The following is a 27,346-nucleotide window of genomic DNA, read 5'->3' as shown; positions in this document are numbered from 1 at the left end:
GCTCCTTAGGCTGCCTTTTTATTTCTTCTCAGTTGTCACTTCTGCTGAAACTCTGAAAACCCTCACACGTATTTCTGCACAGCTTCAGAAAGGTTTGTCCCAAGATGACTGACCCAAAAAGCCCCTTTTGTAAGACTAAAATTGAATTTAAAAAATAAAGAAAAAATAACAACTGTGCAGCCCCTGCAGTGACCCAGACATGCACTGAGCATTCAAGGCAGCCAGAAGCCAAAGCTTCCAACACCTGCCCAGTGCAGCCCAGGCACGCCCTGGGGATGGATGTGCTGGGCTGATGGGATTTGTCAGAGCAGACCTGAAGGAAACACTGACAGGAATTCAGCTCCCATGTAATTTTTTTCCACTGCAATTACAGCTTTTATGACCATGGACAATTAACTTCTGACACTTCAGACAGAATGTGTCTGGTGACAGGGCTTTGAGGAGCTATTTTTCCAAAGAGCACATATGTCACTAGACAATTAGCTGCATTATTAATTCCCTAAATAATCACGTATCTGCTGGCAGTGGCAGGAGGACACTCCTGCTGCAGGAGTGACCTGATGTGAGATGTACACACAAGAGCACCTTCTGCACCACAGAAACCACCACTGCTGTGACCCCCACAAGCAGCACTGGCAAGTTTGTACCTCTGCAAAACAGCTGACCTGAAGCCAGGAATTTATTTATGGCTTGGTGTGCTCTGCTCAGGTGTCAATTACTAATTAACTGATTGCAGGGGGTTTTAATTTTTTTTTTTTTAATGCTTGGACTGTTTTAGAGCCAGTAACTCAGTCAGTTCTGGCCCTTCCTCCAACAGTCTACAGAATATCAAACAGATTATATAAAATAGGGTATTTGTGGAAAACTGATATCCAGCATTTTAATTAAGGATCCAAGAGCTGAAGCTATCCCTCCCAGTCCTGAAAAAAACCAACCTTATCAATCCAGAAAAACAATTAAAGTATTTAAATTTTATCTTAGTCCTTGAACTGCAGAACTGAAATTGTGCTGTAAGTTGTGACTACCCTGAGAATCCCCAGGTGACAATTTGGTTTCAACATCAAATTTCTTCCTGCAAATCCCCTGAAAGGCTCAATCTAATAGAAATGATTCTAAAGTGTGTGAAAACCACAAAAGGCTAAACCTTTGCACAAATTATTTGCATTATCAAAGGAAACGGGCTGGAGTTGAAAATCACACCCCAGCACTTGTCCATTACGTAGAACATTAGTTCCCATTGCTTCTGCTGCTTCCTGAGATTCCAGCAGCTCACAGGTTATTCTGAGTGAGGGATGGAACCAGCTCCCTGAAACTGCATCCTGCACAGAAGGGATGTGTCAGGTGAGGCTCCTCTGGGCAGGGACCAGAAGGGTTTGCTCTGAGCAGCCACTGAACACAAGAGCTGAACCACGTCTGGCCCAAGAGTCAAACCAAGGCCTGCACATCCAGCCACTCACACTTAACTGACCCCCAAAGCTCTGCCCAGGGCACTGCTCCTGCAGCCCAGCTTCTGCACCCCCTCAGGGCTGGAGCTGCTGCAGGGCAAATGCAGCCCCTGGCTGAGGGGTGTGGGCAGTGCAGGTCCCAGACAGCCCCTGCCTGGTGGGTGACATGGATGACACGGGTGACAATCCTTTTCCCTGCACCTTGCACAAAGATACAAGAGGATGTGAGGTGCTTGCTGGCTAAACTAAAAGCTGCAGTGAAGACTTTCAAAGCTAGAAGTGGAGAAAATGTATAAAATCCCATCTTTTGGGGGTGGAATTCCACCAATGCCCTGGTGGAAGTCGGACAACCCTTTCAGTGAAGAAATTTTCCCAATTTCCAACCTAAACCTCCCCTTGTGCAATCTGGGCTCCCGTTGCCTCATGTTCCATCACTTATTATTGACTTTCATGAACTACTTTCCCAACCAGCCAAGTACTCATCACTTTTACATTACCAAATGCCTTGCATCACACCCAGCTTGGAGAAAAAGTAGTTTTAAGGTCTTGCAGACAACAAAAGCATCTGAAGAACAGAAGTACTGAAGGATCAGCAATTGCCTAAACGTGAGGCACTCCAGCTCCCGGCAGGATTGCTACAGGCTCCGTTTTGGTGAGTAAGAGCCTTCACTTGAACTGGAGAGGAAACTGAGTCAGGTGTGACAGAAATGTGAATTTCCTGCGCTCCCAGTGCCGAGGGCGCAGTCCCTGACCCCGGCAAGGCTTACCAGTGTTGTAGGCAGTGGGCATGGCCGAGTACACGAGCCCCTGCGGGGGCAGGCTCGGAGTCGTCACCGACACCACCGGGGTGGCCAAGGGCTGCGTGGACTGAGAGCTGCTTATCCTTTGGGGGTTCTGCAAGGGATGGAAACAACAAACCTCGTGAGAACAGGGAGAGCAACAGGAAACGCAGTGCCAGCGTAACAGAGCATCGCATTGCAGCGTGCTGCTCTTTATCTTCCAGTTAGGGACACGTTTTTGTCAGGATTAATTTTCTTAAAAAGCTAAAATATTTCAAGACAACCAAAATGACCGTGGCAAACTGAAATGAAAAATTAATTGAAGGCTCACTGGGCCACTTCCCAAGCATGCAGACTTCAACAGTGTTAGCGTTGTAGGACACACAAAAATAAAAGCAATTTCTTAGGGATACACAAAACAATTCTCAGAAGTTCTTAAGTGATTTAAGAGCTTTGAGTCTTATTTTTATAAAGAGGTTTTAGTGCAGATGGTGAGGTGCAGTTCCACCAGAAGAGATTATCCCACTTCACAGTTGTTTATCCAATTTTCCAAATTTCAGCTACCAGTTTTGACACTGTGCTGACTACACCTGTCCTGAAAGGAACACAGAGATCTTCTAAATTTGTGTTGATAAGACTTCAGTGATAAAATAATCTTGCTGTTCCCATGGTTCCTGAGAAACTGAGAGAGTACTTGTTATAATGCAGATATGTTTCCAAGCAAATGACACTGGAGTTCACAAAGAGCAATGGTGCTTTTCTGACAGGGAAAACAGCTAAACTAGATTGTCTCAGATAATTTAACTGTGGGCACAATTTGGCTTTTTAAAAACAGTCGTTCTTTCCTGTATACTGGAATGAACATCTGCAGCAAACATATCACTCAAAATAAGCTCTAACCAAATTTGCTGGTTAGAAAATTAATTAAACACTGTGGTGAAGAGCACCAGACAGCAAAGCTGCTGCCACAGAACGTTCTGCTGTCCATGGTGGCAACTGCAAATCTTCCTGAAAAATATGAGGTTCAACACCATTTGGCCATGATAAATACTGACAAGAACAGAAAATGCTAGGGTTTTATTTTTCAAGAATAGATATTTACTTTTATCTGCAGAATTCTAGAAATAACAGCAGGTTCTACACCCTGTATTTCTACAAGGAGCTGGGTTTCAATCTGCTGGAAATACGTTTTCCTAAAGCAAACTTCTCTCTATCTCTGAAAAAACAATTTGCTACAAAAGGAGCAGTTTCTCATCTCTTTGGTAGGGATCCATTTCGTAACTTCACAAGACTGAAGTTACTACTCCTTTCCCTTATTTCAGACACAGGTATTTCAGGATCTGCAGCACTTAATTTTTTTTCCCCCTCTAATCTTGAGAGAACGAGCAGCATTAAAAATGCATCATTCCCTTAAAAATATCGGAATGAGCAGGTACAGAAATGGGGCTGTGCTCAATTTTAAGCTTAAATTTATGAAGATGAATTGAGAGTTATCAATCTTGTATCTTTCCCATTTAAAGAAAGAAATATATATCACAGCTCCCATATTAAAATTAGCCACAGCTGTCACTAGCTGCGAGCTTCTGATCTCTCTTGTGTCTAGCGGCTCTTGAATTCCCACCTTTGAGCCTCCCAAGGATTTGGGGGCTCTTTGGCATTTGTTGCCAAACACACACATTGGCAGATGTGCCCACTCTGCTTCAGAGCTCCCAGGTTTCAAAGCTCCCAGAGAAAGTCCCTCTGATTTCCTGTAATTGATCCCTTTAAATCACTTACGTACTTCTGAAAATCTCCCCTAGACCAAGTTTATCTGGCATAAAGAGATGTTATTAGAGCAGATTTTTGTGCCTGTCAGGAATTGACCTTTCTCCAAAGCTTTCTTGGATGGCTGCCTATAAAGTTGGGATTACTGCATAATGGAAAAGTAAAGAGGAATATACTGGGAAACAATCCAGACCAAAGGATTTCCTTATGGGATTCGGGGGTTTTTTTGGTTTCTTTTTTTTTTTTTTTTTTTTTTTTGAGTGGCTAATAAAGGTGGTTTTCTGAGGTAAATTCTTTCTGAATATAATTCTTGGAACACTCAGCTACACAAAGACACTAAGCAATATTTTGTTGAGCCCAGTATTTGTTGTCCTTGGAGATTCATGACAAATTTCAGGATCTCTTCTTTTAATCTTTTTAAGTGGTGCAAATGGAGCAGGAAGAATTCAGTATCTTTATTTCATGCTCTGCTACTGTTGGTAGCTGCTTTTCACATTCAGTGCTCGGCTCCAACCACACAGAGCAAGTGTTCACAGCCGGGATTTGCTTCCCAAGACAGGAATTAGCAGCGGGCAGGAGCCTGCAGGTGTAGCCTGTGTTTCTCTGGCACGTTTGAGGCAGAGCCTGCAGCGTTCTTTGTCCCGGTTCCATCACTAGATGGCCCACGCCGCACACGGGAGTGCTCCGACCGCGGGCAGGGGGAATCCCACAGGCCAAGGGCTTTCACCCCAACCCCATCCAACCCCAACCCCAATCCCAACCCCAATCCCAACGGTATCTGATTGTTTTTACACTGAGCTTTCCTTCTGCACTGAAAAGCAGACACTCCTTTCTGAAGGTGAGAGGAAAGTGGGAGAGCTCTCTCACTGCTCGATGAGCAAGACATCCCAATAATGCTTAAAAACTTCAATTTGAATTTCAAAAAGCATTTTCCCTTACTTTTTAATTCTATTTCTCATATTTAAGGTAAATATCAACCAGCAGCATGCATTCATCAAGAAATTTATCTAAATCACTAAATTTTCCATGCTTTCATGCAATTAGAGCCTCATATTAGCAACAGGTCCATGTTCAATTACGAGTCAAGGTTTGCAATAGGTTGATTTATTTCTCTGTGACTCTGACACAGCATCTTCTGCCTGGTTTGTGCCACAGCAGCCAAACAATTTGAAATTTGCTCTAAAAATAAGTTATGAATTATTTTAGCCTTACGTTAATTTTCCAGAGAGAATGCCAAATGTTAAAACCTTCGGGGAAAAAGAAATAGAAAACACACAAATCCCAAGAGTTTCCTTTTAAAAGCAGAATATCTTTCCACTGGAAAAAAAGGTAGAATTATTCATTTGCAATTCTCTGTTCCTTTTGGTAAACAGGGAACACCCCTGTGGTTTGATAATCTCACGCAGGATGAAATAATTCTAACCTCCAAAAAGGTGACCTCACCAGCAATGATGTCATCTCCTTGAAAGGAGAGAAGTAACACAGGGCTGGTGTTACAATCTGAAGAACTTCACAAGTGAAGCCACTTCCTAAAAATATTCCAATAATTTAGGGGATGGGAAGTGATTATTTGTATTTCATACAGAAGGCAGTACACATCCTATACACATGGACAGTTACTTTGTAAGGCTCTTTTCCAATGTTCCCTCCAAGAAAAACAGAAACATTTTCAGGAAAAAAAATTAGAGGTTTACAAATGGCAAGTGCTGACTTTGAACGTGTTTTCAACTTGAATTGGTCAGGTTTTTAGTTTGATAAAACAAATGTATTTTTGTCTGCTACCAAGGGAACACTGGAATTATTTAAAATATGTAATGAAACTACAGTTAAAAAGCTGTAGTGAAAGACATTTCCAGCATCTTGCTGTCTCTCAGCAAACAGCAGCCCAAACTCACCAACTCCAATTCATCCTCCTCCGACTGTACTCAGCAAACAAGAGGAATAACACAGTTACTAAAAATAGCATTGCTTTCAAATGAAAGAAAAAGTCACGTTTGTGCTTCAGGATTTTCAATCATTTTAATTAATAATGTGGATTTGCCACCTGATTCTGTAGATAATACTGCTAGAAATGTAATACTTCATGAAATTCGTGTCACATCAAACCTGCTGTACTGAGAACAATGGCTGTGGGGAAATTGGTGCAGCAGGAGCTTGGTGACCCCAAGGACACGGCTGCCCACGTGGGTGTGCAGCACGGCAGTCTCTGGCTGCAATGATCCAATAAACCAGCTCAGCAACAAAGTACTTTCCACAATACAACCATCGTTCCATGTCGGCATCTACTCTGAAATCTCCTAATTACCCCCAAAACACAGACAAACCCAAAGCTGAATATTATGTTGTCCTTCACGACACAACATTAAATAGGTGCTGTGCACCACTAACATCAGAGCTACATTATTGCTTCTATTTCTAATTAAAAATTTAATTGTCACTGTAATGATCAGCCAGTGTACTTCCTATCTCTCCTACATTTCAGTATTCCTAGAAAAACCTTTTTTTTTTTTCAAGAATCATTACTCTGAGGCTAATTATAGCTTTTGTTACTTGGATTAATTTGGTATTATTCATCATGAGTACCAGTAACAAATGTAAGCACTTGCTGTAGCTTAAAGACAAATAGGAATCATACAGAGAGTACTTGTGTTGTTTATATCCTGCTCCTCCTGGTTATGGCCCATTCTTCCATATACAGAAAACATCCACAGAGACATTGAAGATTTCTACATGGCAGCAAAAGACTAAGACCAAAGGATTTGGCCAAGTAAATTAAAGGAAAACCAGAGCAACACTTCCTGCAAGACCTGTTCTGGGCTCGAGGCCGTGGTTGCCTCATGCTGACACGAAACTCGTGTGCTATTCCCAGCCTGGCTGGACAAGCACTGGAGCCCAGATGCCAAAGTGCAGAGCAGCACTGCAGAGCACCCCAGCAGCCTTTGATGGCTCTGCTGAAGACACGAGAGCCCTGAGGACAGCCAAGGTCACGTTCCACGGTGCCACATCAGAGCAGCGCTGCTCTCAGCCCTTCCTCACCACAGAAGCTGCACTTCACATCCCACAGCCATTATGACCCAGGAAAAACAGGTACAAAATGTGCTTTAGGGCACATTAATAGAGCTCACATCACCAATAAGATCAGCCATTCCTCCACGGAGTAATGGATTACCCTTTTTAAAACCCACATCCTCCAAACCACCGGAGTTTGCAGTACCAAGTCAGAAGGATGTCAAATCAAACACCCCAGCCCTGTCTCTATGATTGTGCTCTTACCACATTCAGGTCAGACTGCTGTTTTACAGCTATAAAAATTCCTTACAAGCTGAACTTGTCCTCGCATCCCAGTCTGTACTTCTGATTTTCATCAGTGGCATTTCAGAATACAAACACCCCTTGTCTCATGTACCTTATGGTAAGCAGGTGAGACAGTTCCTCCCTGTGTGTGTGGGCAGAACAGCCCATTTCCACAAAGCCAGACCCAGAACTGTAAATGTTTTAACTCACCAGTGGTGGCATCATGCCCTTGCTGGAGGGTGGGATGACGACACGGAGGTCGGGTTTGCGGTTGTTCATGCCAAGGTTTCCTCCTCCTGGTGGAGGTGGGGACTTTGTAGGCATGACTTTGCCTAGGCCGTTCCCACCACCACTGGTACCAAGTAGACTTGGTGAAGCTCGGGAATTCACAAACCCATTTCCTGAAAGAGGAAAAACAAATGGACCGTAAGGCTGAGGAGAAGGACAATACAAAATTTTGGTGCTCATGCACCACTTATGAAATATTTATTTCGTAAAACTTCCGATAGCAAACTTCCCACAAGGGGCCGAGTATTGAACAATTGAACAAACACAAACCACTCTGACCAGAGGATCAATATGGAAAGGGAATATCACTTCAAGGGCACGCTGTGGCAGCTTAAACGCTGAGAAGAGCAAATTGCCAAAGAACTATTTCTAATAACATCCGCTGTGTTTAGTCTGCCCTTTGAAGCTCCTCCAGGCTGAGCCTGCAGAAAAGTGAGGGTTTTGCACACCCCTCTTGGTCCCCACCCCCACAGAGAGAGCATGTACTACACTGAATTGCTGCCTGTGAGAACAAAAGATCAGCTCTTAAAGTCTCTGTTTCTAAAATTTATTCTTCATGTACCTCCAAGATCTCTAGGACTAATTTCAGTATCAGTATTTACTGCTTGATTATTATATTTAGCAACAATGAGGGGAACAAATCTTCTCCCTTCACATTCATTCCAGATATCCACATCATTTATGCCCATAGGTTTATTTAACAAAGTCTTTCTCTATCTCACTCCTGGAACTCATTTTAAGTGGCATTGGACAAGCCAAAGCCTACAGGTCCAGGATTCAACACTGAAATCCCCAAGAGTTGAAGATGCTCAAGGTAGAGGCCTCAGCTTACACTCAGAACTGACCAGAAAACAGCACCAAGGCAGTAATCAGTGGAGTGTCCAGTATTCTATTTTCCCATCCTGACAGAAGCACCAATCATGTTAACCAAAATATATTTCTCAGAAAAAAATTTTAAAGCCACATTCCAATCACAGAATCATATTTATAGCAACAATTCCCAAAATACACAAACCTTATTCAGCTGCAAACAGAAAAAAAGTTGTTAAGGAGAATTTTGCAACAGGGAACCCCACAGTTCACCCTACAGAATCTGTGTGTGTGTATATAAATAAACACAATTCATAGTAACATTCTGTTTGCACTAACACTGCAGGTCTGAAAGCAGCTTTTATAGGCACAATCAGGGAAAAGTCTGTGAGACAAAGTTCACTGTGTGGGAAATTCTCTCTTAATCGCCCATAGCGCCACGCTGGCATGAATTTTGCATTATTATTCTAATTTGAATAGGCCCTTATGCCCAATCCAATTTTATTGCATTAAATACATATTAATCTAAAAGCAATTAAAATAAGAAAGTTGTCAGTGTCACATTCTACCTTCTTTAGCAACATTTTTAATGCCTTTAAAAGCACAGCAAGAAGGAAGAACAGCAACATATCTCAGCAAGGGCAAAAAACTTCATGGAGGTGCCTGGTACTACCAAGACATTCAGCCAGGGCACACTGAGAAGCTCGATGGGAATTCACCAGGATGCTGCGAGGAGGCCTCCTCTGGATTTACTCACTATGTGGATTTCCCACTGTGCCAAAAGCCTGACCATACATGGATGGTCTGATATGTCCCTTGAGTTTTCCAAGGTTAACAGAGCAAGGAGGAGTCATTCTAATTTAGTACTTTCCTGAAGCATTTGCATAGGAGGTATGGGAATATGACTTTTAACTCCGAACTTATGGGGGAAAGAAGGAACACAGCAGAAAGTAAAGTTTTTTATGTCAGCATTCTTCCTTCTGTAGTAAAAACCACAGCAAAAACTGATTTTATGATTAAAGGATCTACATTCTTCAGCAGAAAACAGCAGAACTTATTCAGATGCTTCTAGGTTAGTGATAAAATTTAGGTGGAGTGGTTGAAAACTTGGGTTGGAGCTGAGAATACACACTAGAGCTAAATATACTCTTGACTGGTAGGAGAAAACTCTTCACAGCTGGGTCACATATTAAAACCAACAAGCCAAAAGGAGAAATTAAGTGCTGTGATACCCTTAAGGTTCCTGAAACAGAGACGGTTTTTGTAGAATCATGATTTAGTTAACACAGTTATGCATCAATTCCTATCCATTATAAATGAGAGCAGCATGAGTTACAGCCAGCCTGCAGAGATTGAGAGACATCCTACACAATGGACAGGGTAAAAAATAAATGGATTTGCAAACACTCTAGGGAGGAAAAATACCAGAAAGTGGCATAATTTTCACCAAATTATATCTGAAACTTTGTTATGGCACCTCCCATTTTCAGCAAAAATGCCAGAGCATTTAAAGAACTTACTGTTACAACGGAAGTAAAGTCTGGCTTTAATGCAATAATAAATAGCATTTTATTACTCACTGGGGCTGTCAGTGTCACCTTTCCACAGCAGGGCTGTGAGCTCTGAGCAGTTTAAGCTGCACAACAATCCCACTCTGTACAAACAGAGGGGTTCTGTACACTTTGGGCCATCTTATGATACCATTTCCTGTCTCTGGTTCAAGTATTTCGGTAGCCCATGTGTTAAATCTGGACAGTGTCTCTCTTCCACACCCAATCCAGTCATTTCCTGAGACCTTGTTCCAAGGCTCTGCCAATCCTTCAGAAACATTTCATGCTTTTAGTGGTGCTGTCACAAACAACAAACTCTGTGCCACTGCCTGCTCTGCGCAGTATCAGGCGGCAGCAGGGCAGTCAAAGCATTTCTTCTGACAAAAGGCTGAGCACTTCTCAAAAGGAGTGTTTAGAATATATTAAAATGGGAGAAACAGCAGTAAAAACTCTCCTAAGAGTGCAATACTACAGGTATGAATCCAATAGCAGCCCTTTGTGATAAAGAGCTGGCACTGAACACTGAGCAAACACTGGAGTGTGTGTATCGATCATCTGATGGATCATATGCTGGGGCTGCATTAAGAGCGCAGAATATTCATTTTTAGTATGAAACTTCAAGCCTTTTTCCTTTTAATAATCTAATAAGAAAATCAAATTATCAGTTAAGAGTGAAAGGATAACTAAATGTGTGGTATTTCTTAGAGCAAGGTCAGGAGCCAGAAAAAGATAATGAGTACAGGATGATGCAACTACACAGCCCTTTGCCAAACCGAGGCCTTAATAACTCCATAAATTCTACTTACTATTTCATATAATACAGAAATTGTTTCTGTACCCGCTATAGATCTTCCCTAAAGACAATGCTTTATGTTTAAAAATGTTTTCAAACTGGAAATCGAAACAGAATATAAAATCTTACATATGTGTAAAAATACAACCCCTTTTTACTCCCGAAGGAAGAGTTTTGTTTAACTTTTAATTCCTTAAAACAGACGTGAAAGCATGTTCAAAACAGTCCTTTGGAAAACAGACACCAATGCAAATATAAGCTCTCAATTATATGAATCATAATTTAATTAGATTTGATGATAACAAAACCTGCCAACGTGCATTAGCTTACTTCTTGTTTAGCCAGAAAGTGTTTACTTTTGAAGCAACTTCTTTTCTGAAGTGAAATGTTACAACCCACCCATGATACCAACTGGATATTCTGCCTTCAGAGACATAATACAGCTTAATCTCATTTACTGTCCTGCAGCCCAAGACACAGCATTCAATTACATGAGCCAGACTCATATTTCACTACATAAATCACATCAGCTAAAACAATGAACACACGTGGCTGGAAAGTACTCCATGTACTTATTACTACTCAAGGAATAAATTACAGGCATTGATGCCATTAATCTCTCTCTTTTTTTTTTTCTTTTTTTTTTTGTTAATTTTGGAGAAAAACTGAGCAAGTTATAGACAGTTTTGGAATAACTGTGGGCAAGCAGCTAAGCCATGTAAGATCAAGCAAAAAAAAATGATTGTAGTAAATAAATATTTATGCCTCAAGTGACATCAAAAAACCCAACAGACGTCACACAATTAGAAGCAAACTGAAAATTGTGTTTGCAACAAGCCATTGATTCATGAGGCATCAGGAGGCCAGATAAGATCTACTGAAGGAAAACACTGACATGAAGAACCTTGGGCAAGGGGACATATTGCAAGAAAAACCAACAATAGCATTTCTGTGTGCATTAGTTGCTCCACTTGTTTACTTTGGGGTTAGTATGACAGATTCAAATGCAAATTAAAAACAGCATATGCCTTTCCTACCATTTTCAGCTCTGTACAACAATCACTGCTGATTCTACCATCCTTTCAAAAGGCTCCAGTTCTGTATTAGCTTTGGAAAGAATTTACTGTAATATCTCAAGCAATCTGAAATAAATGCATTTCTACTGATCTTTACAAATCAATACCTCAGATAATACTACAATTAGAATTCAAATATACCTTTGATAGTAATATACAGTCTTGAAACATGTAAGATTTATGCTTCTAAGGCAGTACTTTAGACATTAAAAGGCAGCAAAAAGAAATACACATGACTAAATGTCAAGGGAATGCTTAGTCATGTTACAGAACTTTAAAAAGAGCTCATTTCTCAGGTTGTTGGAAATTTGCTTTTGCCTACAGCTACATAAAAGGAGAAAGAATTTTCAAGGATATTTAGAATTTAAAGGGGTGGTTATTATTCAGAATGCAACAGCAAACCTAAATAAAGGCATATTGCTCTTGTATTTGAGTGAAACATCACCAACAGCAACTGGATGTCTTTTAGGTCTTCTGTGAATTAAACAGATTACAGTTAATTACACCAGTTTGCTTCCTAAACTTGATGATTTCTGTGTGTCTACACAAAGCCAATGTAAAGAGTGGCAAAGAAAGGAGAAGAGAAATGACATGTTTACAAGAACCTGGGATGTGGCAGTGTATGCTGGGCAAGGGGACATTATGTAAATGTTGAGATTTACTTTAACCTGGCTGGGAGATTAATAATTTGTTCTCTGTATGACAAATTCTAACCAGAATTGTCATGTATCTCTCAGTAAATCAGAAATTTTGGTAAGATAACAAACACACAACGCAAGATATGAAATTTCAACTGAAACCAAGGGTAGTTCAGGGGCTGAACTGACCTCATGTCATGCAGATGGATGGTTTCCAAGGAGAAAGAACTACAGCAAAAAAAAAAAAATCAAGTTGTTTTTTTTTTTTACCAGCACATTTTCTATGCTGATTTCAGCCAGTCATTTCTTGTGAGCTGATTTAATCAGAGATGGATGGATCAGCCTTTGTTTGTGCTGTAAGGTCCAGCAAAGGAAAAGGGTTCAGCTCACACCCTGTGGAACAGCTGCTCTGCAGCTCACTCCCAGGACTCCCTTTCCTTCAGGAGAGCCAGGAAGCTGCAGCAGTCATAGGCTGGCCTCCAGTTCCTCAGGGATGCCTCAGCCCCTCCCTGGAGGAGGTGAACCCCTGCTGCTGGGCTGACCTGCGTCCTGTCAGAGATCAGAGACCAGAGCAAGGCAAACCACGATGCCCTGGCACTGCTGACAGCACAGCAGGAACCTCTGTGTGCTGCATTTAGCAGCAGGTGAACAAACATTCTGAAGTCAGATCCCTCTCCATAGAGCTGGGGAGTGAGGAGCTCTGAAACACTGCCTGGGACTGCTCCTGCTGTCACACTGAAGAGGAAGCACAGACCTGAAATACTCCAGGAGTGAACAGCCTGAAGTAGGAACATGCTCAGGGCTTATTTACAGCTCCTTTCCTAAGGTGGTCCTTCCTCCCCCACAGGGCAAAGCTTGTAGCTGATGCAGGCTAATAGGCTGGCAAGGGGACATTGGGGAAATGTCAGAGTGCGGTAGAGGCAGAAGAAAGCTGCTTTCTTAAGGAAGAGGCTGCTAGCATCAATGCAGAACATCTGCCTGAAACTGCAAGAGGTGTTTTTCAGGAGGGGTGTCTCTCATTTCACAAACCAAACACAACTAGAAAGGTGTGCACAGAGAGCCTTTCTGTTATTGAAGCCTCTGGTGCACTCCAGATTGCAGCAAATTCAGACTTGCGCAAAACCAAGCTCAGAGATTCTTTTTTATCCTCACAAACAAGAAGCCTCCCCCATCAGCCAAGCCCTCAAGACAAAGGGAACCATTTACAGGTGTGGCTATTCCCAGTTCTCTCTTGATCCCTTTCTGCCAGCTCCAAGCAGTTTACAGGCATGTGCAAGCTGTCAGTGGCACCTCTGCAAAATCCCTCCTCGGGCCAGGATAAAAGACCACACATGATCTAGACTGACTCTTAGTAGAGATCCAACAGCTCACAAGACCCAGCTTTTCCAGCAGATACACCCTTTAGTTCTGCTCCAAAGAAAATCAGTATTCCTGAGGTTACTTCACATTCTCAGAACCTGAAGATCAGTGAGGACATTAAAGAAGATACAGCTCTGGAACAAAGAGGAGACATTCAGTACTCAAGCAGACCAGATCTTTTTTATCCATTCTCCTGATGGTAAAAATGTAAGAGGAAAGAAAAGTTATTTTGCTTTTTTTCTTGTTTTCCAGAAGATTAACTGTGTCCATAATCTGCATTATTGATCAGAAGGGCTATTTCCCTGACACAGAAATGTACAGACAGAAAATACTGTGTCATTGTGAAATCATAAACAGCTTCCACTTCTAAAAATTCCTTAAGAATCCCCTGGGACTGGGAAGAACTTAGGTCTTAACATTCATGGTTTTCATACGGCCTTGGCAATGAAAAGCAGCTCAGGTCCTTGGCATGGCTCTGGCTAAACACCACACGTGAAACGTGTGGAAGAAAAACTAGAGAATGAGCAACTGTGGGGGCACTTCTGAGCTTTTCTGATTCTCAGAGTCCTCAAGGATGGCACAAGGTCACTGCAAGTGCATTTCACTGGGAACATGTGGATGCTTCAGGGGATGATACCAATCTACTGGAACACAGCAAAGCAGAACTCATGGCAAAGTGGAATGTCATCCATCCATCCATCCATCCATCCATCCATCCATCCATCCATCCATCCATCCATCCATCCATCCATCCATCCATCCATCCATCCATCCATCCATCCATCCATTCCTAAGCCAAATCATCTCTCCCCTGTATCTGGGCACGTGAGGCTCTACTTTGCCTGAAGTGTTCTTCCCATCTTGGTCATATGAGACTCCTGGAGCACGTTTGATGCCCATCAGAAACTGAATGGGGTTTAACATTGACCAGGAGCAATAAAATCATCAATGTTCTAGCTCAGAAACATATGATCTAATTAACAGAAAAAATAAATTACCTCTAGAGCAAGCTCCATTATAATGCTGGACATTTTTTCCCTCTCAAAAATGGTATATTTGCCAAGTAAAAATTTTCAGCAAATGTTTTTCATGTGGTGGGTAGAATTTTAAAAATATTACAAAATGAAAATGCTTTTTCAGAGTTATGACAGCTGCATGTGAAGTAAGCTCTCAGTATTATAAAGTGATCACAAAATTTTCTGTTCTGGATATAAAAAACCACCTACCAATCTTTGCTACAACATGCAGATATTTTTACTCAAAGTTATTTTCCACAGAAAAACTGTTAAGTTGGCAGATTGACTGCTAAAGCAAATGATTTCCATTCCAATCAAGTTACACAGGACTTGAGAAAAGGACTTGTGTGAACTCAATATGAGCCATTTTATGCAACATCTTTGTTTGAACTGGGTCCCAAATAAGCAAGATAACCTTTTCTTGCTTGTTACTAAGTGATAAAGCAATGTAAGTGTCTTTCAAGAAAATGAGAACAAAACCTCAGATTCCCAAGAACTTCATAATACTGAAGAAGATGGAGCTCTCCTTTATTTATTTATAAGAGAATACATGGGAATATGGATATGCCAGTACTCCACCTTTACCTCGGACATCACTCCTATAAATTGTGAGCTGCAAATATGGCATGTGACCTTTCACTACATCCACAGGAGAATTCTCCATTCCTGAGAAGTTTAAAAAAAAAAAACTACCTGGAAGCTAAAAGCAGAAAATAATTTTTTTAAAAGTGAATTCTCCAATAAATGCAGCAAGAAACTAAAACCATTATTGTCTGCAGACATAATTAACATGAGATACATTTCAACAGCAGCTGTCAAGCTCAAGTTGACAGCAGATTTAGTCAATCTGGTTACGTATGATTTCTTGATTGTGGTTGTAACTGAGAAGGTTCCTGTGCACCTGTCAATAGTTACAAAGTTTTTATGCCATCACTTACAGCAAGTGGAGCTCTGACAACTCTGGGTACCCCTCTGATTTAGCATTCTGGTATTAACCAGGTATTTGAGTTTCACTAGAGGTACTTAAAGATGTTCCCCTGTTCTTGTACAGTCACAACGCTCACTTGCATGACAAACCTTTCTAGAAGTGAGTGGGTATATGTATAACATCTTGGGTGTGATGTTCTGCAAAGTAAGAGATAAGTGATGCATTTTGACTTTTTACATAAACTATTAATAAATGCAAGGAGGAAAACATTTTACTGCATTAAATATGTCCCCCAAGCTGCTGTAACTGGGCATTTCTAGAGTTTGATACCCTATAGCAAGCACTGTTTTATTTGCTTATTGAAGGAAGGAGTCTTAAATCTGAAGCTGGGCTTAATAAAGCCTGATTTGGGAAAAGAGGCCTGAAACAGCCTGATAATAAACTTATTTAGTCTGACTTGAAAAATTCTATGGAAATCAACATCTGACCTCTACAGTTTCTAAAAATAGTCATCTTTTTTCAACTGAGGAAGCTTCCTCCATTTAAAATCTTGCTTACCTGATGGAAACCACTCTTTAATATTTCATATCTTTGCTGCACACAGCCAAGGAATGGATAGAGTGGAAAGTCAATCCTGTGCTTTCAGCCTTGGAGAGTTGCAACATTTTTTATTCATCAATTCAACTGCCTGACTTGATGTTCAAAGAACTTCTTCCCAGCTGCCACACTAAGTAGCCAGTGGGCAAACACTGAAAGGTCAACAGTTGCTTCTCTAATTCCATGCTATGAACACTTCCCAAGGGGAGCTGGGTGTGTTTGCAAAACTGACCTTCAGCCAGCACGGCTTCCAGAGGCACAGGAGGAATGTGACCAAAGTGGGTGAGCTGTCATTTATTTTGTCTGTCTGTGGCACGACACATTTCAGTGGCTGCCTGTCCCTCTATCAGAGTGTTAAATCTTGTTTAGCGGAGACAAAATATTATTGAAATGAAAAAGCGCTATCATAGATTTTTTACTGAAGGCCAAAAAATACTGTGGATTTGATTTTTGGTGAAATCTCTAATTTGTTTTCAAAAGAAATTCTGATCATCATCCAAAACTAAGACAGATCCTAGCTGTCAGTTTCCAAGATTTATTGCTTTCTTCATGTAATTGCTAGAAAATGATTAGCAAGATACACATGGCAATACAAACAATACAGTCTGTATTTGCTTCATTCTGATTGGCACCACAACCAGAATCAAACATCCAGGTCCTGCAAATACTGAAGTTAAGAACTGAGCTGAACTGCCTTTAGTGCAATAGTTCAGATTTGGCAAACAAGATGTTTTTAGAATGCTGCAATTACACCTGTAGAGAAACTCAAAAGCAGCAGCACGCTAGTACTGAAAACCACTAAAATAAAAAAGGCAAATATTACTGAAGTGGAAAGGGCACAGCAGAAAAAAGTTAAATGCCTGATAATAATTTATAAAACTTGACAATAACAGTGCAGCTAAAAAAATTATGACCTTTGTTCCTCCACAGCCACTTTTTCCAAAGAGTCAAAATAAAAAATTGCTTTTGAATAACTGAGAAACCGAAACCACGAGACTATTTTTTATAACAAAGACACGATACTGCACTTACCCACTGGACTGGTACCAGCTCCATTTGGCACTGAGAGATCAGCTGTCCCCAGCATTCCACCTAATCAAAATAAGCCAGAGCATTAAACCAACTTGCCCCATTACAGTATCGTGTAATTGTGTACGTCTAAACTTCAGCTGTGCACATGCAGCGACAGCGCTGAGAACGCGTGGCTGGGAGGGCTCCTGCGGGCGCTGCAGGAGATGCATGGGTGCAGGTGGGGTGACTGGGAGGGCTCCTGCGGGCGCTGCAGGAGATGCACGGGTGCAGGAGGGGTGGCTGGGAGGGCTCCTGCGGGCGCTGCAGGAGATGTGCAGGTGCAGGAGGGGTGACTGGGAGGGCTCCTGCGGGCGCTGCAGGAGATGCACGGTGCAGGAGGGGCTGCAGCAGAGCTCACCTGAGCTGCCGGCGCTGGGCGGTCTCTGCGGCGCCCCGGGGGACACGTTGCGGTGCAGGCTGCTCTGGGGCGGGGACAGCATGGTGGTGTCCGTGAGCGAGGAGCTGGCGGCCAGCGACGGGGACACCAGGGAGCTCCCGGGGTTGCTGTAGGTTAAAGTGTTGGGGTTGGACACTGGAACCGTCACCGACATGGAGAAGTTCTGGGCAGGCAAGCCAGGCTGCGGGAGAGAAGACGAGGAACAACAAGACACCACCGTGAGCATTGACTGTGTTTGCAGAAATGGCACATTAGAAAAATACTCAGTTACAGCAGTTTGCTGGTTTTTATTAAAGTTAATTCTGTTAGTTTTTAAACTCTATTAAGCATACAGCTTTAAAACATCCATTTGTTGTAAAGTACGGTGTTAAATTCTTATACATCGCATAATTACAGTTCCAAAGAATTACTCAAACTTCTCCAATATGTAAAGTTCAAAGAGAGAAAACTGAAAGTATTCATATGAATTCACAAGTTTATAAACACAACAAATTTAACAGTTAATTGGATTATTACAAAGCAATGAAAAGCTAAACATGTCTACAAATCAATGAATTGTTGTACCTTCAAAATGTAAGCATAAACATGCACATTGCAAAGAGTTATCACACAAAAAAGAACAAGTTAGTAATAACATTTTCTAGGAATAATTTGCTACCAATCTCTAACACTTTGCTTTTTCAACAGACTAAAAAAATAAACAGATCTTTAGAAAATCACAAAGCTCAATAATTTGAATTTAAACATTTCAGGTTCCCCAAACCCCTGCTCAAATAACCACTCCATCTTTTTTGCAAATCTAATTTTTTTTAATTCTAGTTTTTACAGCATTATTTAAAAGACAACTGTTTTTCTGCAGTATATATGTTTGTTATTCAACAATTTAATTGAATCAAAAGCTGAGCTGCCTGCCCATCTATGGTACTCATTTGGTCATGACTAACTTCTTTGGCCTTTGTCTCATTCCTATCCTTTGACAGTGATGGGTTTCTGAAACAAAAGGGACTATTTTTTTTTCACAACTCTCATAATTACTGGAAACAAAACCATGACAGGTACAATTTAAGGGCAAAGCCCCAGCAGTATTTATAGACCGAACAGAGTGGTGATAGTTGTGATTAAGGAGTCAAAGGCAATTGACCAACACACATGACCTAGCAAATACCTTTAAAAAACGCAATTTCATCATCTATAGTTTAAAAATCACTTAGAATGATACTTCTACATGAAAAGTTATATAATACAAGAAATGTCACAATAACTATACTAATTAAAAGAGTAGAACATATTCTCTACATGAAACAAAATCTCTTACTAGTGAGAGACAACAACAATGTCCCTACTGAAGCATTCTAAGAATAATCATCAATTTTTGGCACAGATGGAAGGAAAAATTAATGAAGCAGAACAACACAAAGCTAGCAAATCATTCACAGTATCTAACCAATGACAAGCCCCGTTGGTGCTTGTTTTCAGGGGAAACTACTGGAAACTACTCGGTATCTACCAAAACCAGGGTGTTTTTACACAGCACACTGTCAAGCAGCTCAAACTAAACTGGAAATACCTGAAGTATGCTGAACACACTGCTAGGAGGTAACAACTGGAACATTTTTTCTGTAGGTTTCTCAATACAGAACCAATAAGTGACAGCCTCCCCCCACACCTTACAATGAAGGCTGTCTGCCCATCTATGGTGTTCATTTGGTTACGAGCGAATTCTTCACGCTTTGCCTCATTCCTATCCTTTGACAGCAATGAGTGCTGGAGAACAAGAGAAACTGTGTTCTTATACAGCCCCAGAAGTACTGGAAACAGAAACATAACTGGTCAAATCTGAGTTACAAATAGAGAGCTGTAGAGCTAAAAAATAATGTTGCCCTTTTTATTTACACTGATGTCCACATAGACATATAGGCTGTTCACCAAAACCCATTTAGTTGTAACATACCGAGAGATGAGACCTGAAGATGCCTCAACACAGAAAACTCAGATATCAAAATCTTCAAAACAGAGAAAACCCAAAATATATTGGCTTTATTCAAGCATGACAGAAGTGATGCTGGGTGTCATGACTGTCAGTTTGCTGTTCAGTCCCCAGGGATCTCTTAGGCTCTGAACGATGAAATGATTTCCAATATCAGCAGTCATTTGGAGACACTACTCAAGTGCCCCAGGGTCTGTGCAGATTAACCCACACAGTTCATCTCCTTTAACTGCTACAAGATTTGCATTCTTAAAATATTCAAAGGCTGTGGCAGAGCCTGTATTAGTTTTCTTGGAAAATACTTAGCAATACTCAACACTAACTGATTTTTGTAGGTGGAAATTAAATGTCACCGTGAACACCTCCACAAAACACATGCAACATTTCCACTCCTTTTATCCCCAAACTGAAGTTCTGGAGCCAAGTGATTTATGGCTACACAGTGGATTGGCACTTGGGAGAAAATTTTCAAATATCCTTCAATGTTCAAGGAAGTATCTGTTGGAATTTCAGTGGAACAATGTTTTGAGGCTCTCATTCTGCAGCAGCCTTGATTTTAAATATCTAAATAACTTTCTACATCCAAACTTGAGCAAAATAAATTCTATTGGTTAGATGAAAAAATTAATCCAATTCTATTTGCCTGCTTGTCACATACTGTAAAATCTTGATCACCAGACACATGAAGGCCTACAAGATGTAAATAAATGATCCTACATCCTACAACAAAAACCTATCTTGGTAAATATATTTTAGGTAGGATTAGGTAATGCTGTAGGCTCCTGGAAATTTTGAAATGTCATCTTGTGTTCCAAAGGTATGAAAAACTGGGAGTGCAAAACCAAAGCTAGAGATTATTCTTCTTATTCTTTACAGTAAAATGAATTGTAACAAGACCAGGTATCACAATCTCATTTGTCCTCAGAAGTCCTTTTCCCTTCTCAAGCCCTTACATCCTCTTGTCTTTGAAGTGCTTTTCAGTGGTAAGCAAACACCATGAAAATTCTCATGCATGTAAGAGAAGCACAAACCATACTTTAGTACTCACTGCGATTTTATGATTCCGCATCATATTATCAAACTCTTCATTAATTTTTTTATATTTTTCTTCTGTATGTGGCGTGAGCACATATGAAGTGTCAGGGTCCGGGCTGTCGCACCCTCTGTGTTCCTTCTTGTTCAGAGCCTAAATAATGAAGTTAATAAAAAGGATCAACAAATAAAAAGTAGAGATAAAATAAAAGTACTTACAGGGCCTCGCTTGAAAATAAAATCACTATCTTCATTTAGTTTGCTGAATCTGTCCTCCGATAGTGGACTGTGCTCAAAGTAATCGTCAGCATCAGGGCTCTCACAACCATTAAGGCCTTTCTTTCTTAAGGTCTGAAATACAATTGGAAAATTCACATACAAATCATACTAACTTGCCAAGAAGTTTTGTACACTACTGAATCATTCAGAGCCCCTGAAACTACATCAAACTTTCACAGACAAAACTCACTGTGCAACAGACAGAATCAGTCTTTCAAGATAGTGGCAAAATACACAATGAGAAAAGGTTCACCCAGGTGCCATCTCACAGGCACTTCATCTCCCAGCACTGCATGCAAAATCATTTTTAGACATTGGCTGATGAAGTGAAGTTGCCTGACAAGTATCATTCAAGCCTGTGGCAAAGGAGTTCATGTATTCACTGGTAATTAAAAGCCAGTTTACTGGATCTTTAATGAACTGATTTTAGCATCCCAATTTTAATATTCACATTTTAAAGAGCATACAGTTAAATTCTGACAAACACAGTGGCTAAAATTCTGATCCAGTTAAATAACTGCAGGACATTAATATCTGTAACATTCAGTCTCAAAAGCTGACAAAGACAGGATCTTCCTGTCATCCTGCACGACAACAAGAACTGCAAAAAAGAAATTACATAATCCCTCTCTAAAATGACTTCGTTTGCTAAATATAAGCTTTTTCAGAGTCCTTCAGACTAACTTTATGGAGCTACTTCCTGTTTTCAGATGGAGAACTCACATCAACATCCCCTGGAAAAAAAAAAAGCAAGCTTGTCTACAATCCAGCCATTAAAGAAAGGATGTGAAACTACAGGTCTCGTGACCAAATTACAAGATATATTTGTATTTCTTGTTTTTGTTTTTCACCCTATTACACAATCAGAAATTTTTCTCTGCAAGCTCTAATTTATAACAAAACAATATTTAAAGCATTACCTGTGAAAAAATCTTTAAATTTTTTTTAAGTTTCAAAAGGAAAGCAATAAAAAATTTAAACAGATATATGTTATCCATACATAAAGCGGCAGTAGGACTATACAGGCACAAGAGAGCTGCATACTTCCTTTTTGTCAGAAATTATCTATAGTCCATTAATTTTACATTAAAACCCTAAAATATCAGAAATCTGCAAACTGACGTTTCCAGCACCATAAAAACCCCCATGTTTTCCTACAGAAGCAATTTCCATTACACACTGAAATTCTGATTTACAAAACAAAATATTTTCGCTCATAGTATTCACCAGCATTTTTTACTGTCAACTGATTTTTAGTAGAATAAAAAATACACACAACTTCCTCACTATTCATATATATGCAAAATCCTGCTTATTTCTACTGCAGCTTGAAAGCAGGAATTGAAAATCCAATTCGCCGCCTGAAATTCTTTAATATCACAGTTCACCATAAGCTGCAATTCCTTCTCAAGTTTCCTGGCTTGCTCCATGTATCCCACACAGTATCTGGAACTCCCACAAAAATGTAATCACTAAATCAGCATATGGGGAAAACAGGTGTAGGCTCCTCCAGCACCTGTCACAGCTCCGATGCCGCTCCTCCACCAATAGCCGGACACGTCAATGGACTTGGCCATACAAGGGCCGGCAGCTCGGCCTCTCAAGGTCGGACCTGTTATCCCTCTCACAGCCCTTCCTAACAAGTCAGCCTGCCACTCTGCTACACTTTGGTATCAGCAGGGAAAATGTTAACGCTGTGTAATCTGGATTACACTTAACCCCTGCAGCCCACGGGGCTCTGCAACTAGAACCCAAATGTCTTTAGGCGCGTTCGGTGCAGCGCAGTGCCCGGCACACGACGACAGAGCTGCACGTAGGCTCTGCAAGGAAAGGGCTGCAAGACTGCACACACAGAGTGCAGCTCCTGTGATAAACACACTGAGGCAACTGAAGTCTTGCAGCAAGGGAGCTTCAGCAGAGCTCCTTTCTATACTCTAAAGCAATCCAGCGAAAGCTTTTTTAGCGTAATGCTGCCAGTTCATCCCTCCCGAATGGTCTGAAAATTATCCTCCGATTTAAACAGAAAGGAAGATATTCAAATGTAAAAATACTTCCTTCCTCTCGTTGACTGTGTGTCATTTTTGCTAACAATGGGGTTAACTCTGCTTTGACTCAAGAGGAAGGAAAATGCCTCAGTATCTCCCGTTTCAGGCTCTGGAAACCGTCACTCCAGATGGGGTTCCTGTCATTGTGGAGGGATTTAAGCCACAGTCCCCTGTCACAGATAATAAGGCTGGGTCCAACAGCCAGAGCTCTGCCTCCTTATCACCAAAACACCAAGTGCCACTTTGAGGACCTGACCATAAAAAGCCTGCGAACTTTTATCAGTGCGCAGTAACACAATAGTAAAACATTCCTGCTCCGTGCCAGGGCTGTGCACGGAATGCCGCGAGCTGCTGGCACGGGCACCGCAGCCGAGCCGGCACAGGCCCCGCTGGGCAACCGGCACCGGGATCGCTCCTGGGAATCCAAACTCCACAAACAACGGCCGATCCGCCCTCGAGATTCTCCAGCGCTAAAATTTCTTGTTTCTCCAAATGATGTAAATAACTCGGCTGTCTGAGCAATTTTCAAGGTATTATCATAGAGATTAAAATTTTGTTAACTCTGATGTTGTTCAGAGGAAAAAATTTGGTGAGACCAAGTAATTTGTGTAACGTGAAGGGAGTTTTATTTCTCTGCTGTGATACACAAGCTCATTTAGAACAAAATCATAGTATTTGCAGTGGAGACTAATAAATATAAGGCAGAATTTTTTCTTACCACAGCAAAAGGGGAAAAGAACATTAAATTTCAGGTTTTGTTATTGGATGCTCACTGCAGTTATCTTCTGGTGTGAAGTCTTGTTTTCCAGATCATGTAAGGAAATGTGTAGCCCTTTCAGTAAATGTGTGTTACTTTCCACTTCCTCTAAGACTTAGCCAAAATTACTGGAAATTGTTCCAATATGTCTGCCAACACACTGTATTGTGCCCCAGTAACTAAGATTGCGCAGCTTTGATCTCCAACTGCACCAACTGATGAGAGAAAAATACTAGTTTTATTCAGAAAATAATGCTAAGTATTTACAATGAACCAATGCAGGTGCAAAATCTTTTTTTTTAAAGAATAAAGGAAACACAAAAATACATTTTTGTGATACACAATGTCACTACACAAGTGTTCCAGACAGCTCTGGTCATCTTAATATTGCAGAATTGACCCAGGAGCTGTTCAATACTATTAGTCTAGTATTGATTTATTTTGATTTGAATGGCAGAGCTTAGAAAACATTGTATGAGAATGGCTCGACCAGCTATGACGGGTTTAAATATTGCAGTCAAGCACATGGTACAAGAGCCCCAATATTTTCCTGAACTTCCCCACACATATGCAAGGTAGTTTTTAATTGCACTTTGCAATTAAAATTAGCATTTTGCTAATTTAAGAAAAGAATCATGCCTTGGCAAGAAACATCTAAGGAACAGAAGAAGGGCTTCTTGCAAAACAACAACAGAAATGAATAACTGGCTTCTCTCTACAATTCAATATAAATTTTACTGAAACTGATAATACAAATAGAAAAGAGTATAAAAGCACAATAAAGTCATTTTTTGGTTTGATCATTGAGGAAGAAGAGCTGATATTCAACCATCTCAGTGTAATTATCCTAGCACAAGCTTCCTTCCACAAAATCCAACAGAGGCACATGGAAGGCAGGAGCCTGAAGGCTGCTCAGCCCCCAGAGCCGGAGATGAAGGCACCACCTTCTCCAGGCTGGCTCCAGCCCAGCTCCCAGGGGGTTCCAGACTCTGCTCAGGGAACCAATAAACATGGATGGGTCAGTGCTTCCAGAGACCAAGTGACAGCCCCCAGCTGGCCCCCTCCCACCCAGACCCGGGCTTGCCATCCCACCCCGAAAGGAAACGCTGCTGATGATTAAAGAGCACAATCAGCGGGTTTTGTGCTCCCATCATTTGGTTTGGTTAAAAAGCCAAGACTTCTGATATTGTGATCTGGGCTCCTTACCAGCCCTGGCAGAACTGTAAAGAACTTGATTACGTTCATTGTCACGTCAGGAAATGATATTTTTCGGCTTTAAAGCAAGAATGTAGGATGACCTCATGTGTAGAAAGTGTTATGAAGTGTAAAAAAGTGTCAGGTCATTCAAAACACTCAGTGTTTGGTTTCTTGTAATATTACACAAAAAGGAAATGGTTGTTGCTGTCAAAGCTACCATGTATCATGTTAACAGCTCTATTTTTGCACTTACTATTGGAGCTGGCCAGAAAGGATTTTTGTTGGTACTTCATCCCAAATCACTGGGAAAACCATGTCCAAAATTTGACTAAGACTGAAATGAAAAGTGATTTCCCTTGGAAAAGGCAAACCTTTCACTTAAATCCCGTGGCTAGTTCTCCTTCTGCTCTTGCAATCAGAGCATGGAAAAGCTGCAAAGCAGCACAAATTTGGAGTAAATATGTTTTAAATATCATAACTTTTTAAAGTGTAAATATTCCTCAGGCCTAAAGTAATGGAAAAGCCCTACTAGTACTGCTAAGTATTACTGCTGCTCTGGTAGGCACCTCCACCATGGATATCAAAAGGATAAATGATTAAACTTTCCTGATGCATGTGGATATGCCATGCAATAGCGGATAATATTTTTGTGTCACTAAAAAAAAAAATCTCCTTGTCCATTCTTTAATTAACTTATTTTTGCTGGTTTCTGTTCATCTGCAGCAGGAATAGGTGGGTGGCCAACGTGTGGGCAGAGGAGGCAGAAGGACTGGCCCAGCCTCGCTGGCAGCAGCAAACCACACCACCACTGATAGTCACATCCTACATGAAAAGCCACACCTTTTTTTTTCTGTGATAGTCACACAACGAAGGACAAATAAAGCAGTCACAGCAGCAGATTCCCACCCAGTTTTCTTTCTTAATACATGAAAGATCAGTGAGACAAAGCAGGGCATATTCCTTTGCTGCAGCTCAGCTCCCTTCCCACAGCAGGCAGGGACCACATGTATCACTACAGGCTTTGCATGCAGCAGAATGTCCTGCTGAAAGCAAGACAATTGTTTTATTATTTGCTTCCTGATACATATTATTGCCAAGAACTTGAGCCTAAAACCTGGCTGGTTTTCTCTTCTTTTATAACACAAAATATTCCACTTTCATCAGCCTGAACAATAGTAAGGTGTCTCATCCTTTAGATATCATTATGTCTCCCTTATTATGTATAAAACATATTCAAGTACCCGAGGAGTATTCTTAGCCACCAAAAGCTATTTTTAGTTTTTAAACTTCCTGCGGGTCAGTTTGGCTACAGAAGCATCATCATTGCTGTTTCTTTTCTCTAAATTAACAACACAGCTCTGCAGAGTCAGACCTTGACCCTACAGTGCCGGGTACATGAATTTACCACTGTCTAAAATCCAAGCAGGAGTGAATCCCCAGTGCAGCACAAACATCAAACCAGAACAGCCAGAGAAAAACCAGATAATTCAACTCAGTGTTTTGTCTATTTAAACTCATCAACATTATTTCTGTATGCTGAAATTTCTTTTTCCACAGACAGATGTAGTGTATTGTTTTATGTGATGTTTACAAACTTGATATATTTTCCTCAGGGTCTATTAATATTCTCAACTTCAACCACTGAAGCATCTGCAAATTTCCTTATGAAGCTGTCTTCCTGTCCTTTTGAGTTGGGAAGCTACTTACATTTATCCCTAATACTGTTCCTTTCAGTATCCCTGACACATTTTCAATTACATTTTGCCACGCTATCAGTTCAAATTTCACATTCTAATTATAGCCACAAACACATCCATCCCAAACCAGCTCAGGGAAGGAGTGGTGCCCAGCTTTCAAAACTTCCCTGAAACGCACAGGAGGCCAAATTAGATTATGACAGACATTTCCATGAGCTAAGCAACTTGGAGAGCTTAACTTCTTAAAGAACAAGACCTTCCCAATCTTTCTGGCAGGCTCCCCAGCCATAATACTGCATGCTAAAGAAAATCTGAACTATTGACATACTCTCCTTTCAGCTTACTTAAATAATATTTTCCATACTTGTGCTCAATTAGTAGTGATATTTAAAAAGCAAATAATTGACATTATGCAAAAATACATGGACTTGAAAAATTCTGAGTGTAGTGCCTAAAGTTTGCTACAGCTTGTATTTCTTGGCCAAATACTATAGTTTGCTATAAAAAAAAGGAGGTTTAGGATTAATTACTTATTCCAGGGGTTTAC

General features: G+C 40.8%; 1 protein-coding gene across 7 annotated transcripts in view; it reads right to left on the bottom strand.

Annotated features, from left to right (window-relative positions):
- MEF2A (myocyte enhancer factor 2A) overlaps positions 1–27,346 on the bottom strand; it is an 81,347-nt gene that overhangs the window by 5,523 nt on the left and 48,478 nt on the right. The window contains exons 4-10 of one of the 7 annotated variants that reach the window (XM_072933971.1): positions 21,044–21,175; positions 20,841–20,978; positions 17,767–17,986; positions 17,370–17,429; positions 7,493–7,683; positions 5,884–5,907; positions 2,213–2,339 (exon numbers count right to left, since the gene is read on the bottom strand). In XM_072933971.1, coding sequence (XP_072790072.1) covers positions 2,213–2,339; positions 5,884–5,907; positions 7,493–7,683; positions 17,370–17,429; positions 17,767–17,986; positions 20,841–20,978; positions 21,044–21,175 — 892 coding nt within the window. Of the gene's footprint in view, positions 1–2,212; positions 2,340–5,883; positions 5,908–7,492; positions 7,684–17,369; positions 17,430–17,766; positions 17,987–20,828; positions 20,979–21,043; positions 21,176–27,346 lie in introns of all 7 variants that reach the window. The other 6 variants (XM_012578078.5, XM_030281660.4, XM_012578074.5 and 3 more) reach the window with 6 other exon arrangements.

The sequence above is a fragment of the Taeniopygia guttata genome, chromosome 10 (assembly GCF_048771995.1).
Source record: "Taeniopygia guttata chromosome 10, bTaeGut7.mat, whole genome shotgun sequence".
Classification (NCBI taxonomy): domain Eukaryota; kingdom Metazoa; phylum Chordata; class Aves; order Passeriformes; family Estrildidae; genus Taeniopygia; species Taeniopygia guttata.
The sequence above is the reverse complement of the archived record's forward strand: the minus strand, read 5'-3'. Positions and strand labels throughout refer to the sequence as shown.